Below are 26,329 nucleotides of genomic sequence, written 5' to 3'. Positions count from 1 at the left end.
CTTATACTTCTCTTTATTTAGTATACTTGGGCTTTTCTGGGATTTATTGCCGAAATAAGCTATAGAAATTTTATTAGTTAATAACTGAGGCCAAAATGTACATTTTTTAATTGTTTATTTGTATTATGTCATTTCCCCACTCAAACACATCATGTTATATAGACAAAAAAAGCAGTTGATACAAATTACACAGGAGAGTTGTCTCATTTATTTGATTCTGCTGTTGTAGATCAGAAGAACAATGGAAGAAAAACCAAAAACCCAGTGCCATCAAGTCGATTCCGACTCATAGCGACCCTGTTACAATTGAAGGGGGATCTATTATTAAAGGATTTTCTTAATATTATCAAATTTTGTTTAAAAATCGACAACAGTAATTTATTACTTGCAGGTTTCATTAAATTGCATTTGTTACATGATAATGAAAATCATCAGTTCAGCCAAAGCTTTGCTTATGAACAAGCACAATGTACAGTCCCCCCCCCCCACCCCCCAAAAAAACCTATTGCCATGAGTAGAGTTGACTCTCAGCAAACCTGCAGGACAGAATAGAGCTGCTCCATAGGGTGTCCAAGGCTGTAAATCATTACAAAAGCAGACTGCCACATCTTTCTCCTGCAGAGTGGCTGGCAACTGTGACCCGCCAACCTTTTGTTTAGCAACCCTTTGACTAAGTGGCATTGCTTGCCCCTTGCTGTTTGCTGGATCTGTTTACATAACCTTTGGTTAAAAAGGGAAGTGCATAAAGGATACAACTGTTCTTAACCAAACCAAAAACTGATGGTGACAATATTAACGTGTGAGTTTTAGAAGAAGCTAAAGAGAAACCCTGTTTTAGTTCTTTTGATAATTTTTCATTAACTTCCCCACTTCTGAGTAGGTATACTCTTCCAGAGCATTCCAGTTTTTCCACATCTAAGTAGATACAAACTTCTGACAGTATTTATTTTTGCTTGCTCTTTTCCGTTCCCTTTTCTCCTCACAACTGTCTCATTTTTTCTCTTCTCCTTCCAAACAAAGATGGACAGAATGGTCCGTTTTCTTCCTTATGAAGTGGAAGAGAACCATTCGAGTTCCTTTTTTGTCCTCCAAAAACTTTAAACACTAAAAAAAGGCTTCTTTTTAGAAGAAATTGCTTTTTAAGTAACTTAAAATGTGTATCTTCAAATACGTTAGTGAAGTATTTTAAATACTTTAATAATAGCATTACAATCTTCAGTGTTTTAAGTTGCCATCTTGTATTCACTTAGAGTTGTTTTTTTCTTCTGTTTTTCTTAAATCCTTGTTTCAATTCTTTGAACCTGATAAGTAATCATCTCCATTTTATACATGAGATAACTAGGATATAGGGCAGTTAGTCACTTACATACATCCTACACAGCTATCTAGTGGCAGAGCCAAGAGTAGTATACAAATTTAATAATATTTTTCATAAAGAAATTTCTGAAAACAAAGATCACCAATTAGAATGAGTTATTTTGCTTGAGTTTCTTATATTTTTTTCAAGTCTTTGAACCAACTTTTATGATTCATGTTTTCTGCAAATAACATTTCCTACATTTTGAATAGTAAAAACTGAACCAAGAAGAGCTATTAATATTTCGTTTCTTTCTAAGGATTATCATAAATAATCAGTTACGGAAAATTGTGTGACTAATTCAGAGATACTGAAATGTTAGAAATATTTTGGTGAATTTTATAAGCACAGAAAAACTTTACATAACAAATCTGTAGACTAATTTTAGAGGTTCATGTAAAAATGTTTTTAACAAATATTTATTGAACTGTTCTGTGCAGAATACTGTAAGAGGTACATTATATACAGAGGTGAATAGAAAGTTTTTCTCCTAGTGTTCCTTACCCATAATAGAGCATGCAGTCATAAGTAGGAATAATGGAGAGCTGTATGTGGAGCCCACCAGTTTTAAAGGGTAGTTGGTATTATGTTGATCTGGTGGGCATGTTTTAAATCAACCAATTTAAGCCTGGCTTATAGACAGGAGTAGGAGTAAATCAATAATTTAAATACAAATTTATTTAAATCATTTTCATAATAGCTACCTTTTATGGAATGCTTACTTAGTAATCTTAGAGCCATTTTTGCATTCACTACTTTTTCAGAGCTTTGAACAAGTTCTGCCTGATTCAGTCATGGCCAAGAAAGCTAAACCAGGATAGGCTCAAATTTTTAAAGTTTGTGTGAAGCGGAACAATAACTGGAATGGGAAAAATTACAAGTCATGGGCCTGCTAGAAACTTAATCTCCCTCTTGGGCAGCATACATCTTGCATAGCAACCAGATCTCTTACCTGTTGGATTTTGAATAGAGTCAGAAACAACACCACCCTGCTCAAAGATGGCGGTCACTCATGCTGCTTTGAATGTGTGTCGCTCTCCACAGTCCTGCCGATAGTCCAGTCTCCTGCATCAGGCTCCCGAAAGGGTGCACAATGCCTCTTCCAAGCCTCCCATTCCAGGGCTTTGACCCATAATTTTTCCCAGTCCAATTATCATTCCAGTTTGCCCAAATTTTGACAATTCAGGTCTGTTCCAGTTTCACTTTGTCAACTATGACTGAGCTGGTTCGAAGCCCAGCTTTTAATCCTCACAATAATCGTGCAAAATAGGTATTATTACCCACGATTGACAGAGAGTAAACTGAGATTAAGCGTCTTGCCCAAGGACAAACAGGTATCCTGAGATTCTGAACCAGATCTTATACATGGCCCCCATCATTCTATTATGGCACACTGCCTCCATTTGTTATCTGTGAAATGAAAATGGTAATTATAATACTTATAATCACAGTGCCTATATAAATGCTCAATAATTATTGATAAATTGGCAAACACATAAACTGCAATTTTTTAAATACCTTGTTTATAATAGCACATTATATACATTATCTCATTTAATCCCTAGAACAGTCTTGCAAGTAGATATTTTTCCATTTTTACAGATGAAATCCTGAGACTCTGAGAGATCAGTAATTTGCTCAAGGTAACCGATAATATGAGGCAGAAGTCAAAATCTGTGTCTCTGAAGTTTTTTCCCCAATTCTACACTGTCTCTGCCTTTAAGTTATATCCTCAATTGATTTAGATTTTCTTCCCATTGATTTTATATAAACATAAAATATGATTTAGTAGAATGTATTTTACTTCTATAATTTTCTAATCACCTCCAATTAAAGTACATGTGATGTACAGTCATGCGTGACTTAACATCCACAATACATTCTGTAGAATAGGGCGTTATATGATTTGGACATTGTGCGAATGCCGTATTATATACAGACAGTCGCCGGGTTACAAACGTCCGACTTACATACAACCCATAGTTACGAACCAACCCCTAAACCTATTACATGAAGGCCTTTTGGGAGCTCGCTTCCAGTTGTCCTCATCGTGCTACTGCTGCTGCTGCTACCGGAGCTGCTGGTGGAGGCTGGCGGAACAGGCGGCAGCAGCTGAGAGGGCAGCAGCTGGAGCTGAGCGGCAGGAAGCCAGCAAGGAGGGCCTGCTGTTCCACCCATCTGAGGAGCAGGAGCAGCCTGGGCCCTGCAGCCCCTGCCTCCACCAGCCTGCCTGCTGGACAAAGCCCGAGAGCCCTCGCCCGGAGCCACAGACGTATATGCGGTCGGATGTTGCCTGAATGGACATTATGTGGCACATGACTGTATTCGTTTCATTTACAGAATAATGCAAGTACTATTCTCTTATGTGACAAGAAGAAAATGGAGTTACCGCTGAACATTCCTGTAAATCACGGTCCACAAGAGGTAAAAAAAAAAAAAAAAAATGATATGAGAATATGATAAATCATTTATTCTAACCCCTTCTTTTTTAGACGGGAAACTAAAGCCTAGGAAGGTTTTGGAATTTAAGTAGCCCTTGGCAATCTCCAACTTGAAACCCAGCTTTCCTAGTTTTCAGTTCATTGCACATCCCATCCAGTCAAGTTCCTGGTTTGTTTGGCATTGACTCCTGTCCCTGTTATTGTTTTATACAGTCAGTGGTATCTCAGGATAGTACATAGTCAAACCATTGATTATGGTTCTATTATATTTATGCCTCTTTATCCAGTGTCACATAGCTGTAATACCTGTCCTGTTCTTCTTACTGCAGTTAGTAAAACGAAAAGACCATTTTTGTGGCCAAGAGGAAATATTTTAGTGGCATTCAGACTTACTTCATATTACTTCTTCAAACTATGTAAGATATGTTTGCAGATTCAGAAAACCGAACATTAAAGCACAATACATGGGTTTTTTTTTTTTTTTTTTGGTTACCTTTATATGCGTTAACTCAATTGATCCTCCAGCCCATGTAGGTACATTTTTAGATAGGTATTACAGACAAAGAACCTGAGAGAGTTTAAACTCCTTGTCCAAGGTTAGCTGGTAATTCCATAACAGAGCCAGAAGTGGAGCCAGGCCCTCCGTTACTTTTTCCATGATTTCCTATCATTCAGTGTTGAAGGAGCTTGAGAAACAAGCATTGGCTTTAAACCAATAAGTAAGCAGTGTTACAGAGTTCAAATTCCACATTCACTGCTGTAGCCACTGAACAGAGCCTCTGACAACATGTAGAAAATATTGAAAAAAAGTTATTTTTAATGCATATAATTAATGTCCCATTTTCCCATCTCAGTTGATTAAAATATTAAGCTTATCTTTGTGGATTGTTTTATGTATGTGTTTCCTTAATTTTATAAGATATAATTTGTATTAGTTTAGATTTTGGTTTGTAGGAAACCAAAAGCAAGAATTCTTTGGAGATTAAAGTTATATAACTTTTTTAATGATTTTTTTCTCATTAACCTAAATTCTTTGCCCTCCACTCGCTTTAGGAATCGTGTGGATCCTCTCAACTCCATGAAAGTAGCGGTTCTCCTGAAACCTCAAGGTCCCTGTCAGCTCTTCAAGACAGTGATCTTTTATCTAGTACGTAAATTTTTCAGTCAGTGTTAACTTGCAAGTTTTCTGTTTCTTCCCTTTACATATCATATTGTTGGCAAGCAGTCATGGTTTATATGGAGCATGTCTTTCATTTGCATTCATAACTCATTTTCAAAAGGTGACAGGGTCTAAAGATGTGGCAATAGTGGTAGGATGTGTACCAAATACATTAAGCATTAAAGGCATTGCGTTAGACACTGTGGAAAGATACCAAAAAAAATCTAAGGAAGAGGAGAAATGTTTCCAAGTAACCGTAATGCAATACGGGAAGTGACGTGTTGTAAGAGAGATACGAATGTAGAGCTATGATGTCTGCGCTAGGTGCTGTCGAGTCAGTTCTGACTCATAGCAACCCTATAGGACAGAGTAGAACTGCCCCATAGAGTTTCCAAGGAACAGCTGGTGGATTTGAACTGCCCACCTTTTAGTTAGCAGCCGAGTTCTTTATCTCTGTGCCACCGGGGCTATGATGGAATAGAGGAAAAGTAACATTCTTCATAAAGTACTTTCATAACCAATTGCCAGGTAGATAGCCCTCATTTTACGGATAAAGAAGCTTCTGAAACAATAGCTAGTAGACTGGAACCTAGGTCTTCTGGTACAGATTCTTACGTCATTCCACTATACCACGTTATCATCGTGAAGAAATTATTTCTGGCTTAAGGTTGGACTTACGTATAAAGGATTGGCATTGCAGGAAAGGGGAATAGCATAGAGGCAGCACAGAGACAGTGAGCAATTTTATTTAGCTGGTTGAAGGATTAATGAAAGAAGAAAGAGGAAAATAAGATTAGAAAGATAGGTTGGTGATTCCGTGGAAAATTTTTTAGCACCTAACTAAGTAAGCTGTTTGGAATTTTTTCTACCTGGGTACGAAGAACTATTGATATTTTTGAAGAAGGGCATGGCATGATAAAGAATTTTTTGCTTTAAGAAGAGTCATTGTGGCTAAGATAAACAGAACATTGTGGAAAGGAAAGAACACTTGAGGTGAAGAGACCAGTTAGGAGACTTATTGCTGTTGTGCAGAGGAGAGATTATGAGAGCGCTAATCCAGAGTTGATGAACGTTACCAAGTTTATTGGTACATTCTCGAAAACATCCTCACTCCATCTCATGAAGAGGAGTAGAGTGAGAGATGTTTTGGAGTATGCATTAATAAACTATAACTTTTCACTTGGAGGAGGAACGAGATTAAAATAAGATAAAGATGAATATGTTTATTAATAAGCCTAGGTGATTGGGAGAACGTTAGTACTATATTAACAGAAATAGGAATTGAAACAGATTTTAGGGTTAAGTTTAATAATTTATAATTTTTTTTAATTTGTGGTGCTAGCAGGGCATATAGGGATGATGTCCACTGGGGTGTTGGAAATGTCAGACTGAGTGTTCAGGGAAGATGGAAAATTTGATTACACGGATTTGAAAATAGAAATGATGATTAAGGCCCTGAGGCTGAATAGGATTGCCAAAGGAGAGTGTAGAAAAGCACACGTCATATATAGATTTAGAGGAGACGTTGAAAGTGCAGGAGGAGGAAGACACAGATGAAGAAATAGATAGGACTATGTGAAGTGAAATTTCATCACCTACTATTTGCATAAGATAGAAGTATAAAAAAAAAAAACAGTAGAAAGCCTTTTACCTGTGGAATTAGGTTTCTGAGAAGCTTTTTAGCAGTGAAAAACTAAAGACATTGGAGCCCACCCTGTATATGATCCAGATGTTGATATTTTAGCTAATACCCAAACCAAATCCTGTTTCCGTCACGTCGATTCCGACTCATAGCGATCCTATAGGACAGAGTAGAACTGCCCCATTGAGTTTCCAAGGAGCACCCGGTGGATTTGAACTGCCGACCTTTTGGTTAGGGTCTGTAGCTCTTAACCACTACACCATCAAGATTTCCTATTTTAGCTAGTAGGGATATCTAAAAAACATTCTACTCCTAATGAAGCTATTGTGTTTTATAGGAAAAACTCAAGGTTATTCATCAGTGCCACGTCACCATCCAGTAAATCAGTGTTGGGAAAGTAACATTTCTGAGGCTCAGAGGACTAAATTCTGTGATCACAAGCCTGTCCCATGCTCTTCAGCAGTAATAAATCTACGCTCAATTGAGGGAAATTCAGGTAAATATTTACTGTGAGACACTTAGTAAATGATGCCATTTATTCCTCAAATATGTGTTCAGTAGATTTTGCCATACAATGAGTTTTATATGTCCTTGTTTCCTCAATATGGTAAATACATATATTCTGAAGTAGGAAAACACTTCCAATCCCAAAAGATACAAATGCTGACATGTAATAATAGGCGCAGAACGTATTCCGTGAACATCTGGCTGTGGAGGAGTATTAAGGGAAGATGTTATTTAATCTGTTTCTAAAGGTACAGTTTTTTGTGATTTTTTTTTTTTAATTAGCAAATACTAAAAAAAAAAAAACTGAAGACAATAAAATGATTTTTGTTCCATGATTTATGGCACGTACAAAGGCAGTGGTTTTCCAGGGCAATAGGGGAGAGTGAGGAGATAACCCAAATCTCTGAATCTTTCTTGGCAATTAATAGCATTTGCAAAAGTAACATTACTCTGTAGCAACAGAGTTATAGGAAAATTAGGTTTTATGTCTTATTATTTCCTTTTCATGTATTTTCACTCATTGCTGTGTATCTGGAAACCCTGGTGGCATAGTGGTTAAGTGCTACGGCTGCTAACCAAAGGTTCAGCAGTTCAGATCCACCAGGCGCTCCTTGGAAACTCTATGGGGCAGTTCTACTCTGTCCTATAGGGTGGCTATGAGTCGGAATCGACTCGATGGCACTGGGTTTGGGTTTGGTTTTTGGCTGTGTATCTTCCCTCACCTTTTTAATTGTTCATCCCTTGCGCTTCTACAGAGCGTATGCAACCTGGTGTAGCCCAGCAGTGGATCCAGAGTAAAAGGGAAGACATCGTCAGCCAGATGACTGAAGCCTGCCTTAACCAATCGCTGGATGCCCTTCTCTCCAGGGATTTGATTATGAAGGAGGACTATGAACTTATTAGTACCAAACCTACAAGGACCTCAAAAGTCAGGCAATTATTAGACACCTCGGACATCCAAGGAGAAGAATTTGCCAAAGTTGTAGTGCAAAAGTTGAAAGATAACAAGCAAATGGGTCTTCAACCTTACCCAGAAACACTTGGGGTTTCTAGATCACCTTATTCAAATTCATTTCAAAATAAAAGCTTATAAATCAGTGTTTTTCAAGAAGAAAGTCAATTTTTATAAAAGATTATTTCATATCTCTGTTGCCTTGATCATATTGTTTTTATAAAATCCATGAATACTAAAAGCTTTACTTGAAGTGTCTTGAGGCAAATATTAGTCTCCTTCCATGACATTGCAGTATTTTTTTTTTTAATTAAGTTGAAAGTTTTCATTGTGCTACATAGTGTTCAGTTTTTTGTCTCTTTTGTTAATTGAAACTGTTTTTCTAAAGTGTAATAATTGTATTCCTCTCATCCGTAAAAGTGTCTTAAGGTATTATGTGTTTCTGATGGGAACCACCTTCACATTCACTTCCTTTGTGGATTATTTATTACTTCTCTAAGATGCAGCCTGGCTCCATGAAATATATCCTTTTACTTAAATTAAAGATGTACAGCATTCGTACCCTACATTTCCTGTTTGAAATCCTCTCCAAAAGGTTATTCACTTTAAAACTCCTTTATCCAGATTATATTTTTAAATTCAATTTATTAAATCTTTTTAAAATTCTATTTCAAAGATAAAACAATATAAATTATATAAAGAAAAAATCTTTTTGCACCGGTTTTCTGCTCTCGTTTCTATCCTCTACTCCTCCCACTGACACCAACAACCCAGGTGTAACAGAGTTGACAGCCAAATGTGTATCCTTCTGCATCCTACATCCTGCTCGTTTTTAAAGTATATAGTCATTAAGGAGAGAATCGTTTGTTAATATTATAATTATTATAACATATCACACTACAGCTTGCTTTTTCACTTCATAGTACATCACGTACAGCCTTCTGGGTCAGATGTACATCTAACTCATTCTTTTTAATTGCTGTACAATATTATTAGGGCTGCTTTTTTTCTTGTTGACACCAAATTTAGCCCAAAAGGTAAAGATACATAGTGTAAGCTCCATTTTTGCTTAAGGGGATATACACTAAATAGAAACTAACGAAGAATAGTCCTTTTTAAAAATGTTCAGCAAAGGCAGCAAAAGTGAGATACAGGATAAGTTGATACTTGAAAGTATCAACTTTCAGAAAGAAGCACCAGACCCATATGTGAAAAAAAAGTTGAATAAGAAAAAGATGAGATGTTGCTGAAGAAATTAAATATTTTATTACAAGTAAAAAAATAAGCAATTTAATCTTCATTTTGGAGCTTGGCATTAATTTGCAGTGCCTCATTACTATGGCTCTGAGAACGTGGAAATTAATTAAAAAAAAGGAAAACTAAGCATGAGTTATCAAATTTTTTAAATGACGGGAAGATGAACATCTAATTTTATAAATAGTAGAGAAAAAACATCTTTTAGAGGCTTTATGCTTTATACATATTCTAAAAATAAACATTCTTTTTTAACATAAAACCCACTGCCATCCAGTTGATTCCAACTCAGTGACCGACCCTATAGGGCATAGTAGAATTGCACCGTAGAGTTCACAAGGAGCAGCTGGTGGATTCAAACTGCTAACCTTTTTGTTAGCAGCCGAGCTCTCAAATACTGTGCCATCTGGGCTCCTCTTTTGAATGTGTCGTTAGGTGCTGTCAGGTCAGCATAAGGACCCTATAGGACAGAATAGAATTGCCCCTTAGAGTTTCCAAGGAGCGCCTGGTGGACTCGAACTGCTGGCCTGGTTAGCAGCCGTAGCTTTTAACCACTACGCTACCAGGGTTTCCTTACGTTAACTAGATGTGGTGTAAGTGGACTTTGCTTTTTCCATCTTCTGCCTAGGTCTAAAAACCCACAGTTTTGTACTAGTTTATATGCTTGTGGCTACATGCAGACCAGCAGCTTTCTCCCATAATTTAACATAAGGGAACACAAGTGTATTCACCCCTGATTACAATTCTGAAATTTTTCTTCATGAATAATAACATTGATGAATGAGAAGATGATGTCAAAGATAAATCTTTGACAAGCTCTCACCCCTTCGTGGAACTGTTAGAATCTCAGCAGCTGATTTTCATTATAACTGCTAAAAGAAATTTTGAGTAGTAGCTGGACACAGCACTAAATGACATTGAATAATTTAGTTAGCAATTAATTTTCAGTTCTTTTTCAGGCCTTCTGATTACGTGAAAGGATGTCTCAGTTTTGTGCTATCCGTTGATATCCTTGTTAAAAAAAAAAAAAAAGCCTGAAGCTCAGAACTTAAGGAACACTATTTAGCAAAACTTTTATAATTATTTTGTTGTATTGAAACAAGTGGTACTGGTTTTGTATTTATAGTAATGAAGTGTCATTTTATAATAGTCAAATTAAAAAAAATCACAATTTGAAGATACCATTAAGTAAATTGGAGCCCTGGTGGTACAGTGGTTAAGCATTTGGCTGCTTACCAAAAGGTCAGCAGTTCAAATCCACCAGCTGCTCCTTGGAAACCCAATGGGACAGTTCTGCTCTGTCCCATAGAATCACTGTTAGTCAGAATCTACTTGATGGCAACAGATTTGGTTTTGGTATTAAGTAATTTACAGGTAATACATAAATGTAATAACAATTATAGAATAAATGACAGATTTACTCTTTTTTTTATTAAGGAACCTAATCTGCTTTTTAATAACCCCCTAGGTTATGGTGAAGATAATATTCAGAGTGTATTTTAAGGTAGTGGTACACAAAAGTGAATTTCTCAAACCAACAGCATCACCTTAACCTAGGAGCTTATTAGAAATTAAAATTTATGGGGTCCATCTCAGACCTAGTGTATAAGTCTTGGGTTAAGGTCCAAGAACCTGCATTTTAACAAACGTTCCAGGTGATTTTTATGCATGCAAAAGTTTAAGACCCTCTGTTTTATACATGGGGGAACAGAATTTAGGAGACATTCCTCTTTAGAGCTAGTGTAGACTCACATGGGAGACTGAATAATGGTCCCCCGAAGACGTCCGTTTCCTAATCCCTGAAACTGAATGTGTTACCTTGCATGACAAAGGGAACTGGGCAGATGTTATCAAGGATTTTGAAATTGGAAGTGTGTCCTGGATTATCTAGGCGAACCCCCTGTAATCACAAGAGTCCTTACAAGGAGGAGGCAGCAGTGTCAGAGTGAGAGATGTAATTAGGGAAGATGTTGAAGTGATGCAAGGCCATGAGCCAAGAAGCTGGAAAAGGCAAGGAAACATTCTCTAGAGCCTCCAGAAGGAATGCAGCCCTGCCAAACACCTTGTTAATTTTAGCCCAATAAAATGTATTTTGGATTTACGACCTCCAGAACTGGAATATAACAAATTTGTGTTTTTAAGCCACTAAATTTGTGACAATTTGTTACAGCAGAAATAGGAAATTAATACACCATCATCCCTCTTAACAATCATTTCTGTGATCTTTATTCACTTCAACACGAAACTAACCTTGAAAAACCCATCAGACTTCCAACACAATAATAAAGGCATAAATGAAGCAACTGTTCTTGACGTTGTAGAATAGTGAAAAGAGGAGGGAAAAAAAAAAAGGAACACGATGCGTACAAAAGATTTCACTGGGTTCCTCAACAGCAACTCTGGAAGCTTGAAGACAACGAAGCAATGCCTTCAAATTTGGAAAGCAAGTTATTTCCAACACAGAGCTGTATCTCCAGCCAAATCCTCAATCAAATCTGGGGTAGAATAAAGCCGTTTTAATACATGGAAGGTGGCAAAGATTTACCTTCCAAGCACATTTTACTTGGAAACTTCTGAGAGGAGTGTGTTCCACCAAAATGAGGGAGTAAATCAAAAAAGAAAAAGTGATGATACCCAGGGAACAAGGGATTAAATATAAGAAGCAGCCACAGACATTAAAAATTGCCCTAAAGGCATTTTATGACTTGTACTAAAGAGAACTAGAACTTTAAAATAATCACTTCACTAGGTCTTTTTTATTGTGATAAATATGTAGGTAATAAAAATTTGCCGTTTCTACGATCTTCACATGTATAGCTCAGTGACAATATGTTCATCGTTGAACAACCATCAGTATTAACCCTTCTCAAATTTTTCCATCACCTTTAACAGAAGCTTAGTGTCCTGTAAGCATTGCAGCTTCCTTCCCCTCCCCGCCCCCCCCACCTCTGGTAACCACGAATAAGCTTTGATCTCTATACACTTGCCTCTTCTAGATATTTCATGTAAGTGGGATCAGAAATATATTTTATTTGACAATACTGACACTGTTATACAAAGCACTTAATTTAAAAAAAAAAAGGGTATGGCTACTACTGATTACACAAAATTAGGCATTTTGAAAGTCTGAAAACTGGGCTCCTTGTTTCACAATATAGGCATAATTTTCTCTTCATATAATATCATCTCAAAGAGAAAGAACCCTATCCTCAAGTTAATGATCTTTTTCATTGCTGAGAAAAGCAATGATCTAGTAAATAAAAAAGATAATTGCATATTACGAAAAGTGTTAGAACTTACATGAGCAAAGTGAGAGAGAATTTGGGTGTTACAATGGGAAGGATTAATTGGCGTGGGATACTAGGAACCCCTTCTCTTAGGTGGGGCCTAAAGGAATAGCCAGGGGGTGATGTGGCTGGAAGGCAATGCAGGAGGGTGATGTGAAATGAGAGGAGAGATAAACAGGGCGCAGATCCATTTAGGCCCTAAGGAAAAAAAAAAACAAAAACAGTTGCAGTTGAGTTGAGTCCCATTCATGGCGACCCCATGTGTTGTAAAGTAGAACTGTGCACCATAGACTTTGCACGGCTGTGACCTTTCAGAAGCAGATCACCAGGTCTTCCTTAAGAGGTGTACTGGTGGGTTCCAACGGCCAACCTTTTGGTTAGTAGGCTAGCTCTTTAGCATTTACACCACCCATGGGCCCCATTTAGGCCCTGTTGTTACTGTTAGGTGCCATCAAGTCAGTTCTAACTCATAGCGACCTTATGTACAACAGAATGAAATACTGCCTGGTCCTGCACCATCCTCATGATCCTTTTTATGACTGAGCCCATTATTGCAGCCATTGTGTCAGTTCATCTCCTTGAGAGTCTTCCTCTTTTTCCCTGACCCTCTACCAAGCATGATGTCCTTCTCCAGGGACTGGTATACAAAGTATATGAGAAGAAATCCCACCATTCTTGCTTCTAAGGAGCATCCTGGCTGTACTTCTTCTGAAACAGGTTTGTTCATTCTTTTGGCAGTACGTGGTAGAGTCAATATTATTAGCCAACACCATGACTCAAGGAGTCAATTCTTCTTTGGTCTTCCTTATTTATGGTCCAGCTTTCACATGCATACGAGATGACTGAAAACACCGTGGCTTGGGTCAGGTGCACCTTAGTCTTCAAGATGACATTTTTGCTTTTTAACACTCTAAAGAGGCCTTTTGTAGCAGATTTGCCCAATGTAATGCATCTTTTGATTTTTTAACTGCTGCTTCCATGATCGTTGATTGTGGCTCCAGGTAAAATGAAATCCTTGACAAATTCAATCTTTCCTCCATTTATCATGATGCTGTTATTTGTCCAGTTGTGATGATTTTTGGTTTCTTTATGTTGAAGTGTAATCCATATCTAAGGCTGTGGTCTTTGATCTTCATCAGTAAGTGCTTCAAGTCCTCTTCACTTTCAGCAAGCAAGGTTGTGTCATCTGCATAACACATGTTGTTAATCAGTCTTCCTCCAATTCTGATGCCCCATTCTTCATATAGTCCAACTTCTCAGATTATTTGCTTAGCATACAGATTGAATATGTATGGTGAAAGGATACAACCCTGGCGCAAGCCTTTCCTGACTTTAAACCACACAGTAACCCCTTGTTCTGTTCAAATGACTGCCTCTTAATCTATGTAGAGATTCTTCATGAGCACAATTAAGTGTTCTAGAATTCTCATTCTTAGCAATGTTATCTATAATTTGTTATGATCTACACAGTCCAATGCCTCTGCGTAGTCAATAAAACACAGGTAAACATCTTTCTAGTATTCTCTGTTTTCAGCCAGGATCCATCTGACATCAGCAATGACATCCCTGGTTTCACATCCTCCTCTGAATCCAGCTTGAATTTCTGGCAGTTCCCTGTTGAAGTACTGGTACAGTTGCTTTTGAATGATCTTCAGCAAAATTTTACTTGCCTGTGATACTAATGATATTACCGAATAATCTCTGCATTCGGTTGAATCATCTTTCCTTGGAATAGGCATAAATATGGACCTTTTCCAGTTGATTGGCCAAGTAGCTGTCTTCCACATTTCTTGGCACAGTGCTGCATCCACTTGTTGAAACATCTCAAATGGTATTCCAACAATTCCTGGAACCTTGTTTTTTGCCAGTGCTTTCAGTGCAGTTTGTACATCTTCCTTCAGTACCACCAGTTCCTGATCATATGCTACCTCCTGAAATGGTTAAACCTCAACCAATTCTTTTTGGTACAGTGATTCTGTGTATTCTTTCCATCTTCTTTTAATGTGAAATATTTTTGTTTTTCATTTAATATTTTCCCCGTAGAATCCTTCAGTATTGCAACTCGAGGCTTGAATTTTTTCATCAGTTCTTTCAGCTTGAGAAATGTCAAAGATTTTCTCCTCTTTTGGTTTTCTATCCCCAGGTCTTTCCACATGTCATTGTAATATTTTACTTTGTCCTCCCAAGCTGCGCTTTGAAATCTTCTGTTAAGCTCTCTTACCTCATCATTTCTTCCTCTCACCTTAACTACTCGATGTTCAAGGGCAAGTTTCAGAGTCTCTTCTGACACCCATTTTGGTCTTTTCTTTCTTTCCTGTGTTTTTAATGACCTCTTGCTTTCTTCATGTATGACGTCCTTGATGTCATTCCACAGCTCATCTGGTCTTCGTTCATTAGTGTTCAATGTGTCAAATCTGTTCTTGAGATGGTCTCTAAATTCAGGTGAGATATACTCACGGTTGTATTTTGGCTCTAATGGACTTGTTCTAATTTTCTTTACCTTCAACTTGAACTTGCGTATAAGGAATTGATGGTCTTCTCCAGAGTCGGCCCCTAGCCTTGTTCTGACTGATGATATCGAGCTTTTCCGTCGCCTCTTTCCACAGATGTAGTAGATTTGATTCCTGTGTATTCCACCTGGTGAAGTCCACGTGTATAGTCACTATTTATGTTGTTGAAAAAAGGTATCTGCAATAAAGAAGCAGTTTGTCTTGCAAAATTCTATCATGTGGCCTCCAGCAACATTTCTATCACCAAAGCCATATTTTCCAACTACCAATACTTCATATTTTTTTCCAACTTTCACATTCCAGTCATCAGTAATTATCAATGCACCCTGATTGCATGTTCAATCAATTTCAGACTGCAGAAGTTGGTAAAAAATCTTCATTTTCTCCATCTTTGGCCTTAGTATTTGGCCCTAGTAGCAAGTTTGATAAAGATCTCTGGTGGGGGCAGTCATTAAGTGCTGGCTGCTAACCAAAAGGTCAGTGATTCGAACCCACCAACTGCTCCATGGGAGAATAATGTGGTAGTTTGCTTCCTTAAAGATTACAGCCTTGAAAACCGCATGGGGCAGCTCTACTCTGCCCTATAAAGGTCACTATGGGTCAGAATCCACTTTACGACAATGGATTTAAAGAGTTTAATTTTTTTCTAATTTTATTGGGAAATGACTGTTTTTAAAAGTAAAAGCTGGGTTGTGGGAGAGGCGAATGGCAAGAATGGCTTGTAGGAGAATGGAGTGGGAAGAGTGGACACTGAGGCTCCACCTAGAGTGCTGGACTAGAGTAGGGAAGTATAGACAGAGAGGCATAAACAGATTCAGTACGCATGCTACATTTAAAATCAACACAATTTGATGGTGGATTAAATACAAGAGAAGGAAGGGTTAAAGATCACTCCTAGGTTGTGGACCTGAGTAACTTTGTGAATGGGGAGAATAGGAAGTTTTGTTTTGATTTGTTTTTTGGAGGTTATTGAGGTTTAAGTGACTTGCCCTAGGTCACCCAGTTAGTAATTTGTACAGTCCACCGGAAGAGCTTTACTGAGTCCAACAGCAACGTTGTTAGCCACTGACCTCCTTAATCAGCTCTTGCAAAATCACCCTTCTGTTACAGATAGATTCTTCCTCTTTCATTGGCTGAATCCCTGATGATACATTTGACCAGTTGCTATAACGAAACCGAAATTATGTTCTTTTACGGTAAAAAAAATACCACAGTGTCATCCCAAACATTTGGGGGAAACTGACTATGAGCAAGACCCACAGACAATTCAGTCTTGGGCCATACTAGAATTAATCAGTCATTCTTAGGCCCCTTATGTTGAAATTTCAATCCTTGGGGCTGTGTGGCATAGAAAGAAGAATAAAGATGTTTATTACTCTTCTTACCTCGCCTATATTCTAGTTGTAGAGGAAAATATATGCACACAGAATAGCTAACAATGATACTTGGGTGTAGAGATACACAGTTATATACCAACTCACCTTATATCAACCCACCGGAAACCCTGGCAGCATAGTGGTTAAGTGCTACGACTACTAACCAAAGGGTAGGCAGTTCGAATCTGCCAGGTGCTCCTTGGAAACTCTATGGGGCAGTTCCACTCTGCCCTATAGGGTCGCTATGAGTCAGGATCGACTTGACAGCACTGGGTTTTGGTTTTTGGACCAATCCACCAACCAGGTGCCATCGACTCCAACTCAAGGCACTCTCATGTGTGTCAGAGTAGAACCATGATCCATAAGATTTTCAATGGCTGATTTTTCAGAAATAGATCAACATAGATGACTCTAAATGTTGTAATTAACTTGCTCAGCTGCTAACCAAAAGAGTGGCAGGGACAACTATTGATTCATTCAACAATCCTGAGTGAATACTGAGCATTCTCTGTGTAGTATACAATGAGGGCACCAGTGAACAAGGCAGACAAAAGTCCATACCCTTGGGAAACTTCTATTGCGGAGAGATATCTAATGAATGATGTTTCAGCACTTTAGAGCACTGTGAATATTAGGTGGTTTGCAATATTTATAATCTCTAAATATAAAGAACTCTTATAAATCAAAAAACATAAGATGAGTATATCTGTAGAAAAATAATCTGACGACATGGATAATTAATCACAAAAGAAAAACAAAATAGTACTTAAAGTGTCCAACTGAATAAGTTAACAAAACAAATGCCATTCTTTGTCAAGTTGTTTTTCATTTGTGTGTTTTTGTTCTTTTCCTTGTTAACTAGTACAACTGCCATGAGATGATGAGAAATAGTAAAGCTATTGGGACATAATGATATGCTGCTGGTGAATTGGTAAGAACTTGTGGAAGGGACTGTGCATCAAATATCTTAAAGTTTGCATACTGTTTTAAGTCATATACTAGTTGCTTATGAAAAAATTTCAAACATACGGAAAACCATAAAACAATCAACACCCATGTATCCAGCATCTAGCTAGACATGCACTATCCAATACAGTAGCCACTATCTACGAGCAGCTATTGAGTGTCCGTAACGTGGCTACTTCAAATTGAGATGTGTCAGAATGACGAAATATATATTGGATTTCAAAGTAGTATAAAAAAAGAATGTAAAATAGTTTTTATAATGATTACATGCTGAAATGATAAAATATGGGCTATATTAGTTTCAACAAAATATATTATTAAAATTAGTTTCAACCAAATCAATACCATTTACAGTAGCCCCCAAGAAGATAAAATACTTAGGAATAAATCTTACCAGAGATGTAAAAGACTTATACAAAGAAAACTACAAAACACTTCTGCAAGAAACCAAAAGAGACTTACACAAGTGGAAAAACATACCTTGTTCCTGGATAGGAAGACTTAACATTATAAAAATGTCTAGTCTACCAAAAGCAATCTATAGATACAATGCAATTTGGATCCAAGTTCCAAAGACATTTCTTAATGAGATGAAGAAACAAATCACCAATTTCCTGTGGAAGGGAAAGAGGCCCCGGAAAAATAAAGCATTACTGAAAAAGAAGAAGACAGTGGGAGGCCTCACTCTACCTGATTTTGGAATCTATTATACCGCCACATAGTCAAAACAGCCTGGTACTTGTGCAACAACAGATACATAGTCCAATGGGACAGAATTGAGAATCCAGACATAAATCCATCCACGTATGAGCAGTTGATATTTGAAAAAGGCCCCAAATCAGTTAAATGGGGAAAAGACAGGTTTTTGAACAAATGGTGCTGGCATAACTGGATGTCCATCGGCAAAAAAAAAAAAATGAAACAAGACCCATGCTTCACACCACGCACAAAAGTGAACTCAAAGTGGATCAAAGACCTAAATATAAAATCGAAAACAATAAAGATCATGGAAGAAAAAAATAGGGACAACGTTAGGAATCTTAATACATGGCATAAACATTACTAACAATGCAGAAGAAAAGCTAGATAACCGAGAGCTCCTAAAACTCAAACACCTATGCTCATCCAAAGACTTGGCCAAAAGAGTAAAAAGATTACCTAAGACTGGGAAAAAGTTTTTAGCTATGACCTATCCGATCAGCATCTGATCTCTAAAATCTACGTGATACTGCAAAAACTCAACTACAAAAAGACAAATAACCCAATTAAAAAATGGGCAAAAGGTATGAACTGATGCTTCACTAAAGAAGACATTCAGGTAGCTAACAGATACCTGAGGAAATGCTCACGATCATTAGCCATTGGAGAAATGAAAATCAAAACTACAGTGAGATTCCATCTCACTCCAACAAGGCTGGCATTAATCCAAAAAACACAAAATAATCAATGTTGGAGAGGTTGTGGAGAAACCAGAACACTTATACACTGCTGGTGGGAATGTAAAATGGTACAACCACTTTGGAAATCAATTCGGCGCCTCCATAAAAGGCTAGAAATAGAACTACCATGTGATCCAGCAATCTCACTCCTTGGACTATATCCTAGAGAAATAAGAGCCTTTACATGAACAGATATATGCACACCCATGTTCATTGCAGCACTGTTTACAATAGCAAAAAGATGGAAGCAACCAAGGTGCCCATTAACAGATGAATGGATAAATAAATTATGGTATATTCACACAATGGAATACTACACATCGATAAAGAACAGTGTTGAATCTGTGAAACATTTCATAACATGGAGGAATCTGGAGGCATTATGCTGAGTGAAATTAGTTGCAAAAGGACAAATATTGTATAAGACCACTATTATAAGAACTCAAGAAATAGCTTAAACAGAGAAGAAAATATTCTTTGATGGCTAAGAGACGGGGGAGGGAGGGGTGGTGGGAGAGGGGTATTCACTAATTAGATAGTAGATTAGAACTACTTTAGGTGGAGGGAAAGACAACACACAATGCAGGCGAGGTCAGCACAACTGGACTAAACCAAAAGCAAAGAAGTTTCCTGAATAAGCTGAATGCTTCTAAGGCCAGCGTAGCAGGGGTGGGGGTTTGGGGACCATGGTTTCAGGGGACATCTAAGTCAATTGGCGTAATAAAAGGTATTAAGGAAACATTCTGCATTCCACTTTGAAGAATGGTGTCTGGGGTCTTAAACACTAGCAAGCGGCCATCTAAGATGCATCAATTGGCCTCAACCCACCTGGACCAAAGGAGAATGAAGAACACCAAGGACACAAGGTAATTACAAGCCCAAGAGGCAGAAAGGGCCACATAACCAGAGACTACATCACGCTGAGACAAGAAGAACTAGATGGTGCCTGGCTACAATGGATGACTGCCCTGATAGGGAACACAACAGAGAGCCCCTTAGGGAGCAGGAGAGCAGTGGGATGCAGACCCCAAATTCTCATAAAAAGACCAGACTTAATGGTCTGACTGAGACTAGAGGGACCCCAGTGATCATAGCCCCCAGACTTTCTGTTAGCCCTGGACAGGAACCATTCCCAAAGCCAACTCTTCAGACAGGGATTGGACTGGACAACGGGGTAGAAAAAGATGCTGGTGAAGAATGAGCTTCCTGGATCATGTAGACATTTGAGACTATGTTGGCATCTCCTATCTGCAGGGGAGATGAAAGGGCAGAGGGGGTTAGATGCTGGCAGAATGGACACAAAAAGAGAGAGTGCGGGGAAGGAGCGGGCTGTCTCATTAGGGGGAGAGCAATTAGGAGTATATAGCAAGGTGTATATAAATTTTTGTATGAAAGTCTGACTTGATTTGTAAACTTTCACTTAAAGCACAATAAATTTTTTTTAATTACTTTCATCTGTTTCTTTTTACTTTTTAAAATGTGCTCCTAAAGGACTCACATATGTAGTTCACATGGCATTTCTGTTGGACATAACTGATCTAGATGTAACAATTTTTGACATTTTGTAAACTTTGCTTCCTCCACTTATCTGTGTGCATTTGTTTATTCTCACTGTACTATTTCAAATTCAGTTACACATGGGATGACAATTCAACCTTTAACATTCCAGTATGACTTTCTGGAAGATAAGAACATTCTCCTACATAACCATTACATTACTAACAATAACTTCCTAATATCTTCTAATATTCAAATTTCCAATTATCCTTTTCATATCAAGGTCTAATCAAGATTCAGGTGCTTGGAAGAAAGACCTGGCAATCTACTTCCAAAAAATCAGCTACTGAAAACCCTCAGAGCACAGTTCTATTCTGACACACATGGGGTCACGATGAGCTGGAATCCACTCAATAGAACTGGTTTATTATAGTTTTAGCTCCCTGTCATGCAATTGCCTTGCTATTAGACTGCATCACCCATTCAATTGTAAACTCTTTGAAAAAGGAAATTGTATCTTATTCATAATAACTTTCAATGAGTCTAACAGAGTACCTGACACAAACATGCTCAACTGATATTTCTTGAATATTGTTAAATAAATTAAGGCGTATCTTCACAATAGAATATATGTACATCATTAACATGGAATTATAGAAAAATGTTTAACATCGTTAAAAGGTGAGTAAACTATATTTAGCAAAAATTGTGTTGTTGCTAGGTGCCATCCAGGCAACTCCAACTCATAGTGACCCTATGTACAACAGAACAAAACATTGCCCAGTCCTGCACCATCCTCACAATTGTTGTTATGCTTAAGCCCGTTGTTGCAGCCTTCGTGTCAATTCATCTCATTTAGGGTCTTCCTCTTTTTCACTAACCCTCTACTTTACCAAGCATGATGTCCTGCAAGGACTGATCTCTCCTGTTAACATGTCCAAAGTATGTGAGACATACTCTCATCATCCTTGTCTCTAAGGAGCATTTGGGCTGTACTTCTTCCGAGACGGATTTGTTTGTTCTTCTAGCAGTCCATGGTATATTCAGTATTCTTCACCAACAGCACAATTCAAAGGCATCGATTCTTCCTTGATCTTCCTTTCACATGCATATGAGGCTACTGAGAACAGCATGGCTTGGGTCAAGCACGCCTTAGTCTTCAAGGTGATATTTTTGCTTTTTAACACTTTATAGAGGTCTTTGGCAGCAGATTTGCCCAATGCAATGCGTCGTTTGACTTCTTGACTGCTGCTTCCACGTGCATTGATTATGGATCCAAGTAAAATGAAATCCTTGACGACTTCAATCTTTTCTCCATGTATCATGATGTTGCTTATTGGTCCAGTTGTGAGGATTTTTGTTTTCTTTATGTTGTAGTACAATCTCCAAAAATTATATACACTACATCCTACTTTGATGGATAGTGTTTGAGGTCTTAAAAATTTACAAGCAGCTATCTAAGATACATCTATTGGTCCCATTCTGTCCAGAGCAAAGGAGAATGAAGAAAACCAAAAACTCAAGGAAAATATTAACCCAAAGAATCAAAGGACCACATAAACCAGAGACTCTATCAGCCTGAGACAGGAAGAACTAGATGGTGCCTGGCTACCATCAACTTCCACTCTGACAGTGATGACAACAGACCAGGCAGAGTGGGAGAAAAATGTAGAATAGAATTCAGATTCATGGAAAACAACAAGACTTATTGGTCTGACAGAGACTGTAGGAACTCGCTAGACTATGGCCCCTGGACACTCTGCTAACCCAGAAACAAAATCATTCCTAAAGCCCACTTTCCACACAAAGATTAAACAGGCCTGTAAAACAAATATTAACACAAGTGGGGAATGTGCTTTTTAGTTCAATCAAATGTATGAGACCAAATGGGCAACTCCTGTCCAAACGCAAGTTGAGAAGGCAGGAAGGGACAGGAACTGGACGAATGGATACAGGGAACCCAGGGTGGAAAGGAAGAATGTGCTGTCACATTGTGGGGATTGCAACCAATATGACAAAACAATATGTGTATAGATTTTTCAATGAGAAATTAACGTCTTGAGCTATAAACTTTCACCTAAAGCACAATAAAATTTTAAAAAAAGAAACTGAAGGAAAAAAAAATTTACAATCCCTGACAGGGATGGAGTACCCAATAAGCAACGTAAGCACAGGCTTACTTGTGTTTACTTACTAATCTGTAATGAACAGTTTCAGATGTTTTTCATCACATGTTTTTCACCACATCAAAGATGCCAGCCATACCTAGATGCAGAATCTTTGATGTTTTGAAAACCTTGGGTAATTGTTCACTACAGAGTAGTAAGTAAGCACAAGTAAACCCATGCTTACCTTACTTATTGAGTAATCTGCCCCCTGAGTACAGCCTGGTAAAAACGTGAAAATGTGTGGATATTAGAAAATTCAGACCAAAATTACTGTGCTGAAAAATCGAATGATATGATACAACAAGGTTTTGGTGTGAGGTGAGAGTGTTAGTATTTATTTTATTAACAAATATTTTTTGAGTACCTACCTTTACTAGGCCCTGTAGTGACAAGGAGAGGTGGCATATCTGCCCGCAGGAAGCTTCCTTTATCGTAGGGTGAATACACCATAAACAAACTCAAATAAATACATTAAATAATTACAGACTATTATTGGAGCTTTGAGTACCTGGAGGAACTAGTAAACTGGGGAGGCTTACATTAGATAGAGTAATTAAGGAAAGCCTCCCTAAAGAGGTGCCATTGAAATTGAATACTAACTGAGACTCAGAACCAGCCTTCCTGGCATAAGATCTTTTAGCCCAAGAGAATAGGAAATGTGAAAACTGAGATGGAAAATTTCTGAGAAATGGAAAGGAAGCAGCTGTAGCTGAAACAATGGAGAGGCTTACAGGCCATGGTTAAGAGTTTGTGTATAATTCCAAGGGCGAAGGGAACTTTATAAAGGGTTTTTTTTTTAGAAGAATATGTTTTTTGTGTTTTGTTTTTTTTACATTGAACTTTTTTAATTACGATAAAATATACATAACAAAACATTTGCCATTGCAACATTGTTTACATGTACAGTTCAGTGACATTGATTACATTCATCATATTGTGCAACCACCATCACTATCTATCTCCAGATTTTCCCATCACCTTTGATAGGAGCTTAGTGCCCCCTAAGCAATGGCTCCCTCTTCCCCTCTCTCCCTTCCACCCCCTGGTAACTACTAAGACACTTTGGTCAGAAGACTAGGTTTTTAGAGGAGTAGCTGAATTCTTAAAAAGCCACACAGGCTGCTAAGTGTGACTATCGATTTTAGAGATCCAAGGGTGAACGAGGGGAGACTCGTTAGAAGGCTGTTACAGTAGTCCAGTTGGGAGACCATAGTTACTTGGATGAGGGTCATGGGAGTGGAGATGGAGAGAGGGGGCAAATCAAGATGTATTTTCGAGATAGAACAACAAGACTTCCCTTTGGAAACATGGGGATAGGGAAGGAAAGAGGAGTCAAGAACAAGCCCCAAGATTTTAGCTTTAAAATGTAGTTGGATAATATCATATTCTGAGATAGTAAAAATTGGGGAGAAACCAGGTTTAGAATGAAGAATACCAAGAGTTCAGTTTGGGTCACATTAAGTTAAGTATATATATATATATATATTTCATATGTATATTTTTTTTTTAATTGTGAATTAGGTGAAAGTTTATGTAGCAAATTAGTTTCTGTTTCTCTAGTTGGTACATAAGGTATTCCATAACATTGGTTTTATTCCCCTCAATTTGTCAGGACATTTCCGCTCTAGATTTCCCATTTCCTTTTGTACTGATTTTCTACCCCTTCCTGCCTTCTCATCTTTGCTTTTGGGCAAATGTTGCCCTTTTGATCTTGTATAATTGATTGTTCTAAGGAGCGCGTTCCTCCTGGGCGTTATTGTTTATTTTATGGTGTGTCTATGGTTTGGCTGAAAGGTGGTCTTTGGGAATGGCTTCACTTCCAGTTCAGGAGAGTGTCCTAGGACCATAGACTCAGGGGTTCCTCTGCCTCAGGTCTCTGTCAGAGTAGTTAGTCTGGTCTTTTTTGTGAATTTTTGTTGTTGTTGCTCTACAATTTTTCTCCCTCTCTGTCTGGGACCCTCTGTTGTGATCCCAGGCAGAATGGTCAGTAGTAGTAACTGGGTACCATCTAGTTCTTCTGGTGTCAGGGTCATGTAGACCGTGGTTCATGTGGTCCATTAGTCCTTTGGACTAATTGCTCCCTTGAGTCTTTGATTTTCTTCACTCTCCTTTGCTCCAGACAGTAAAAGACCAATGGTTGCCCCTTAGATGGCCACTCTCAAGCTTTTAAGACCCCAAATGCTACTCACCAGAGTAGGATGTCTTTATGGCCTATGTTGTGTCAACTGATGTAGGTGTTCCCTGAGCTTATGGTCCTTTGCCTTCGAGCCTAGGAACTTCTTCCCACAAGGTGTTTGGTTGTGTCTAAAAAGTTGCCCTAACTGTGGCCTTTGTGTGCTCTATTGTCTATATTAATACATAAGCAGCATCTATAGTTATGTACGTAGAAATATCTAGCACCAAATTTATATCTGCAGGTAAGTGTGTTCCCTTACACCCTCCCACACCTTTTGGCATACCTATCTACCTTTGGCAATGGGTTTTTTGTTACTTACCCATGTATCCATTCATAAATTATTGTTTGTTAATATTATTGTTGCAGGGTTACCTATGTTATAAGTAATAACCATTGCTGCCTTCTCTTCTTGTGTTCCTCTCAGTATCCTCCCTTGCCTTGGTCATGTTTTGCTGACTTCCCCCATATTGCATATTGCATTTCCCTTCACTAATATTAACACATGTCTTCCATCTATTTGGTAATTTTCCCTCTCTCCCCCTCCCATCCCTGGAAACCATTAAGAATTTTTTTTTTCTCCTGTGTGTAAACATTTTCTTCTTTCTTGATAATAGTGGTCTCTTAAACAATATTTGTCCTTTTATGATTGATTTATCTCACCCAGCATAATGTCCTCCAAATTCATTCATGTTGTGAGATATTTCAGGGATCTATCATTCTTCCTTATTGTTGCATAGTATTCCATTATGTATGTACCACAGTTTATTAATCTGTTCATCTGTTGATAGGCACTTAGGTTATTTCCATATTTTTACTATTGTGAATAATGCTGCAGTGAACATGGGTGTGCATATGCTTATTTGTGCCATGGCTTTTATTTCTTTAGGGTATATGCCTAGGAGTGTGTTTGTTGGGCCATATAGTATTTTTATTTCTAGCTTTTTAAGGAAGCACCATACCATTTTCCATAGTGGTTGTACCATTTTACATTCCCCCCAGCAGTGTATAAGAGTTCCAATCTCCCCACAGCTTCTCCAATATTTGTTATTTTCTATTTTTTTGATTAGTGCCAGTAATGTCAGGGTAAGGTGGTATCTCACTGTAGCATCTCTCTAATGGTAATAATCCTGAGCGTTTCTTCATGTGTTTGTTAGCCGTCTGAATGTCTTCTTTGGTGAAGTATCTGTTCATAAGGTCAAATTAAGTTTAAGATTACATAAGAAGTCAAAAATATCAAGTAGAAGTCTGTTTCAAGGTAGCAAGTGAAATAAATCAGACAGTGCAGAGCTCTTTGGGTCAGAACAAATAATCACACTACTCACTGACATGGTCATAGGTCTTTATGTGATAAACAGAGTAGAGTTTATCAGGAACCAGATTCTCCCAAAAGGCTCCCGTCCAAGGGTGAGATGTTTGGTTACCCCTCTACCGGCGCTTTGATACATTGTAGGCAAGGGAACAAAGGGGCACTTGGGCCTGGGGTTTTTATAGTGTAAACCAGAAGAGTATGCATGCTGGAAAGGGGATAAGAGGAAGGGGCCTTTGTTCAGGCACATTTGACCAGGCCGTTGTCTTTTGTTCCAGTGCAAAACAGCGTA

At 38.0% G+C, this 26,329-nt stretch overlaps 1 protein-coding gene across 2 annotated transcripts in view; it reads left to right on the top strand.

Annotated features, from left to right (window-relative positions):
- Nucleotides 1-8,702, top strand: part of RIPK2 (receptor interacting serine/threonine kinase 2) — a 33,778-nt gene extending 25,076 nt beyond the window's left edge. For both annotated transcript variants that reach the window (XM_049854024.1, XM_049854025.1), the window contains exons 8-11: nucleotides 3,698-3,781; nucleotides 4,852-4,945; nucleotides 6,937-7,095; nucleotides 7,862-8,702. In XM_049854024.1, the coding sequence (XP_049709981.1) occupies nucleotides 3,698-3,781; nucleotides 4,852-4,945; nucleotides 6,937-7,095; nucleotides 7,862-8,199 (675 nt within the window). In that variant the 3' untranslated portion in view covers nucleotides 8,200-8,702. The remainder of the gene's footprint in view (nucleotides 1-3,697; nucleotides 3,782-4,851; nucleotides 4,946-6,936; nucleotides 7,096-7,861) is intronic.
- Nucleotides 8,703-26,329: the final 17,627 nt, after the last annotated feature.

This window comes from Elephas maximus, chromosome 15, assembly GCF_024166365.1.
Source record: "Elephas maximus indicus isolate mEleMax1 chromosome 15, mEleMax1 primary haplotype, whole genome shotgun sequence".
Lineage (NCBI taxonomy): Eukaryota > Metazoa > Chordata > Mammalia > Proboscidea > Elephantidae > Elephas > Elephas maximus.
Note: the sequence above shows the minus strand (reverse complement) of the source record. Positions and strands in the feature narration are given on the sequence as shown.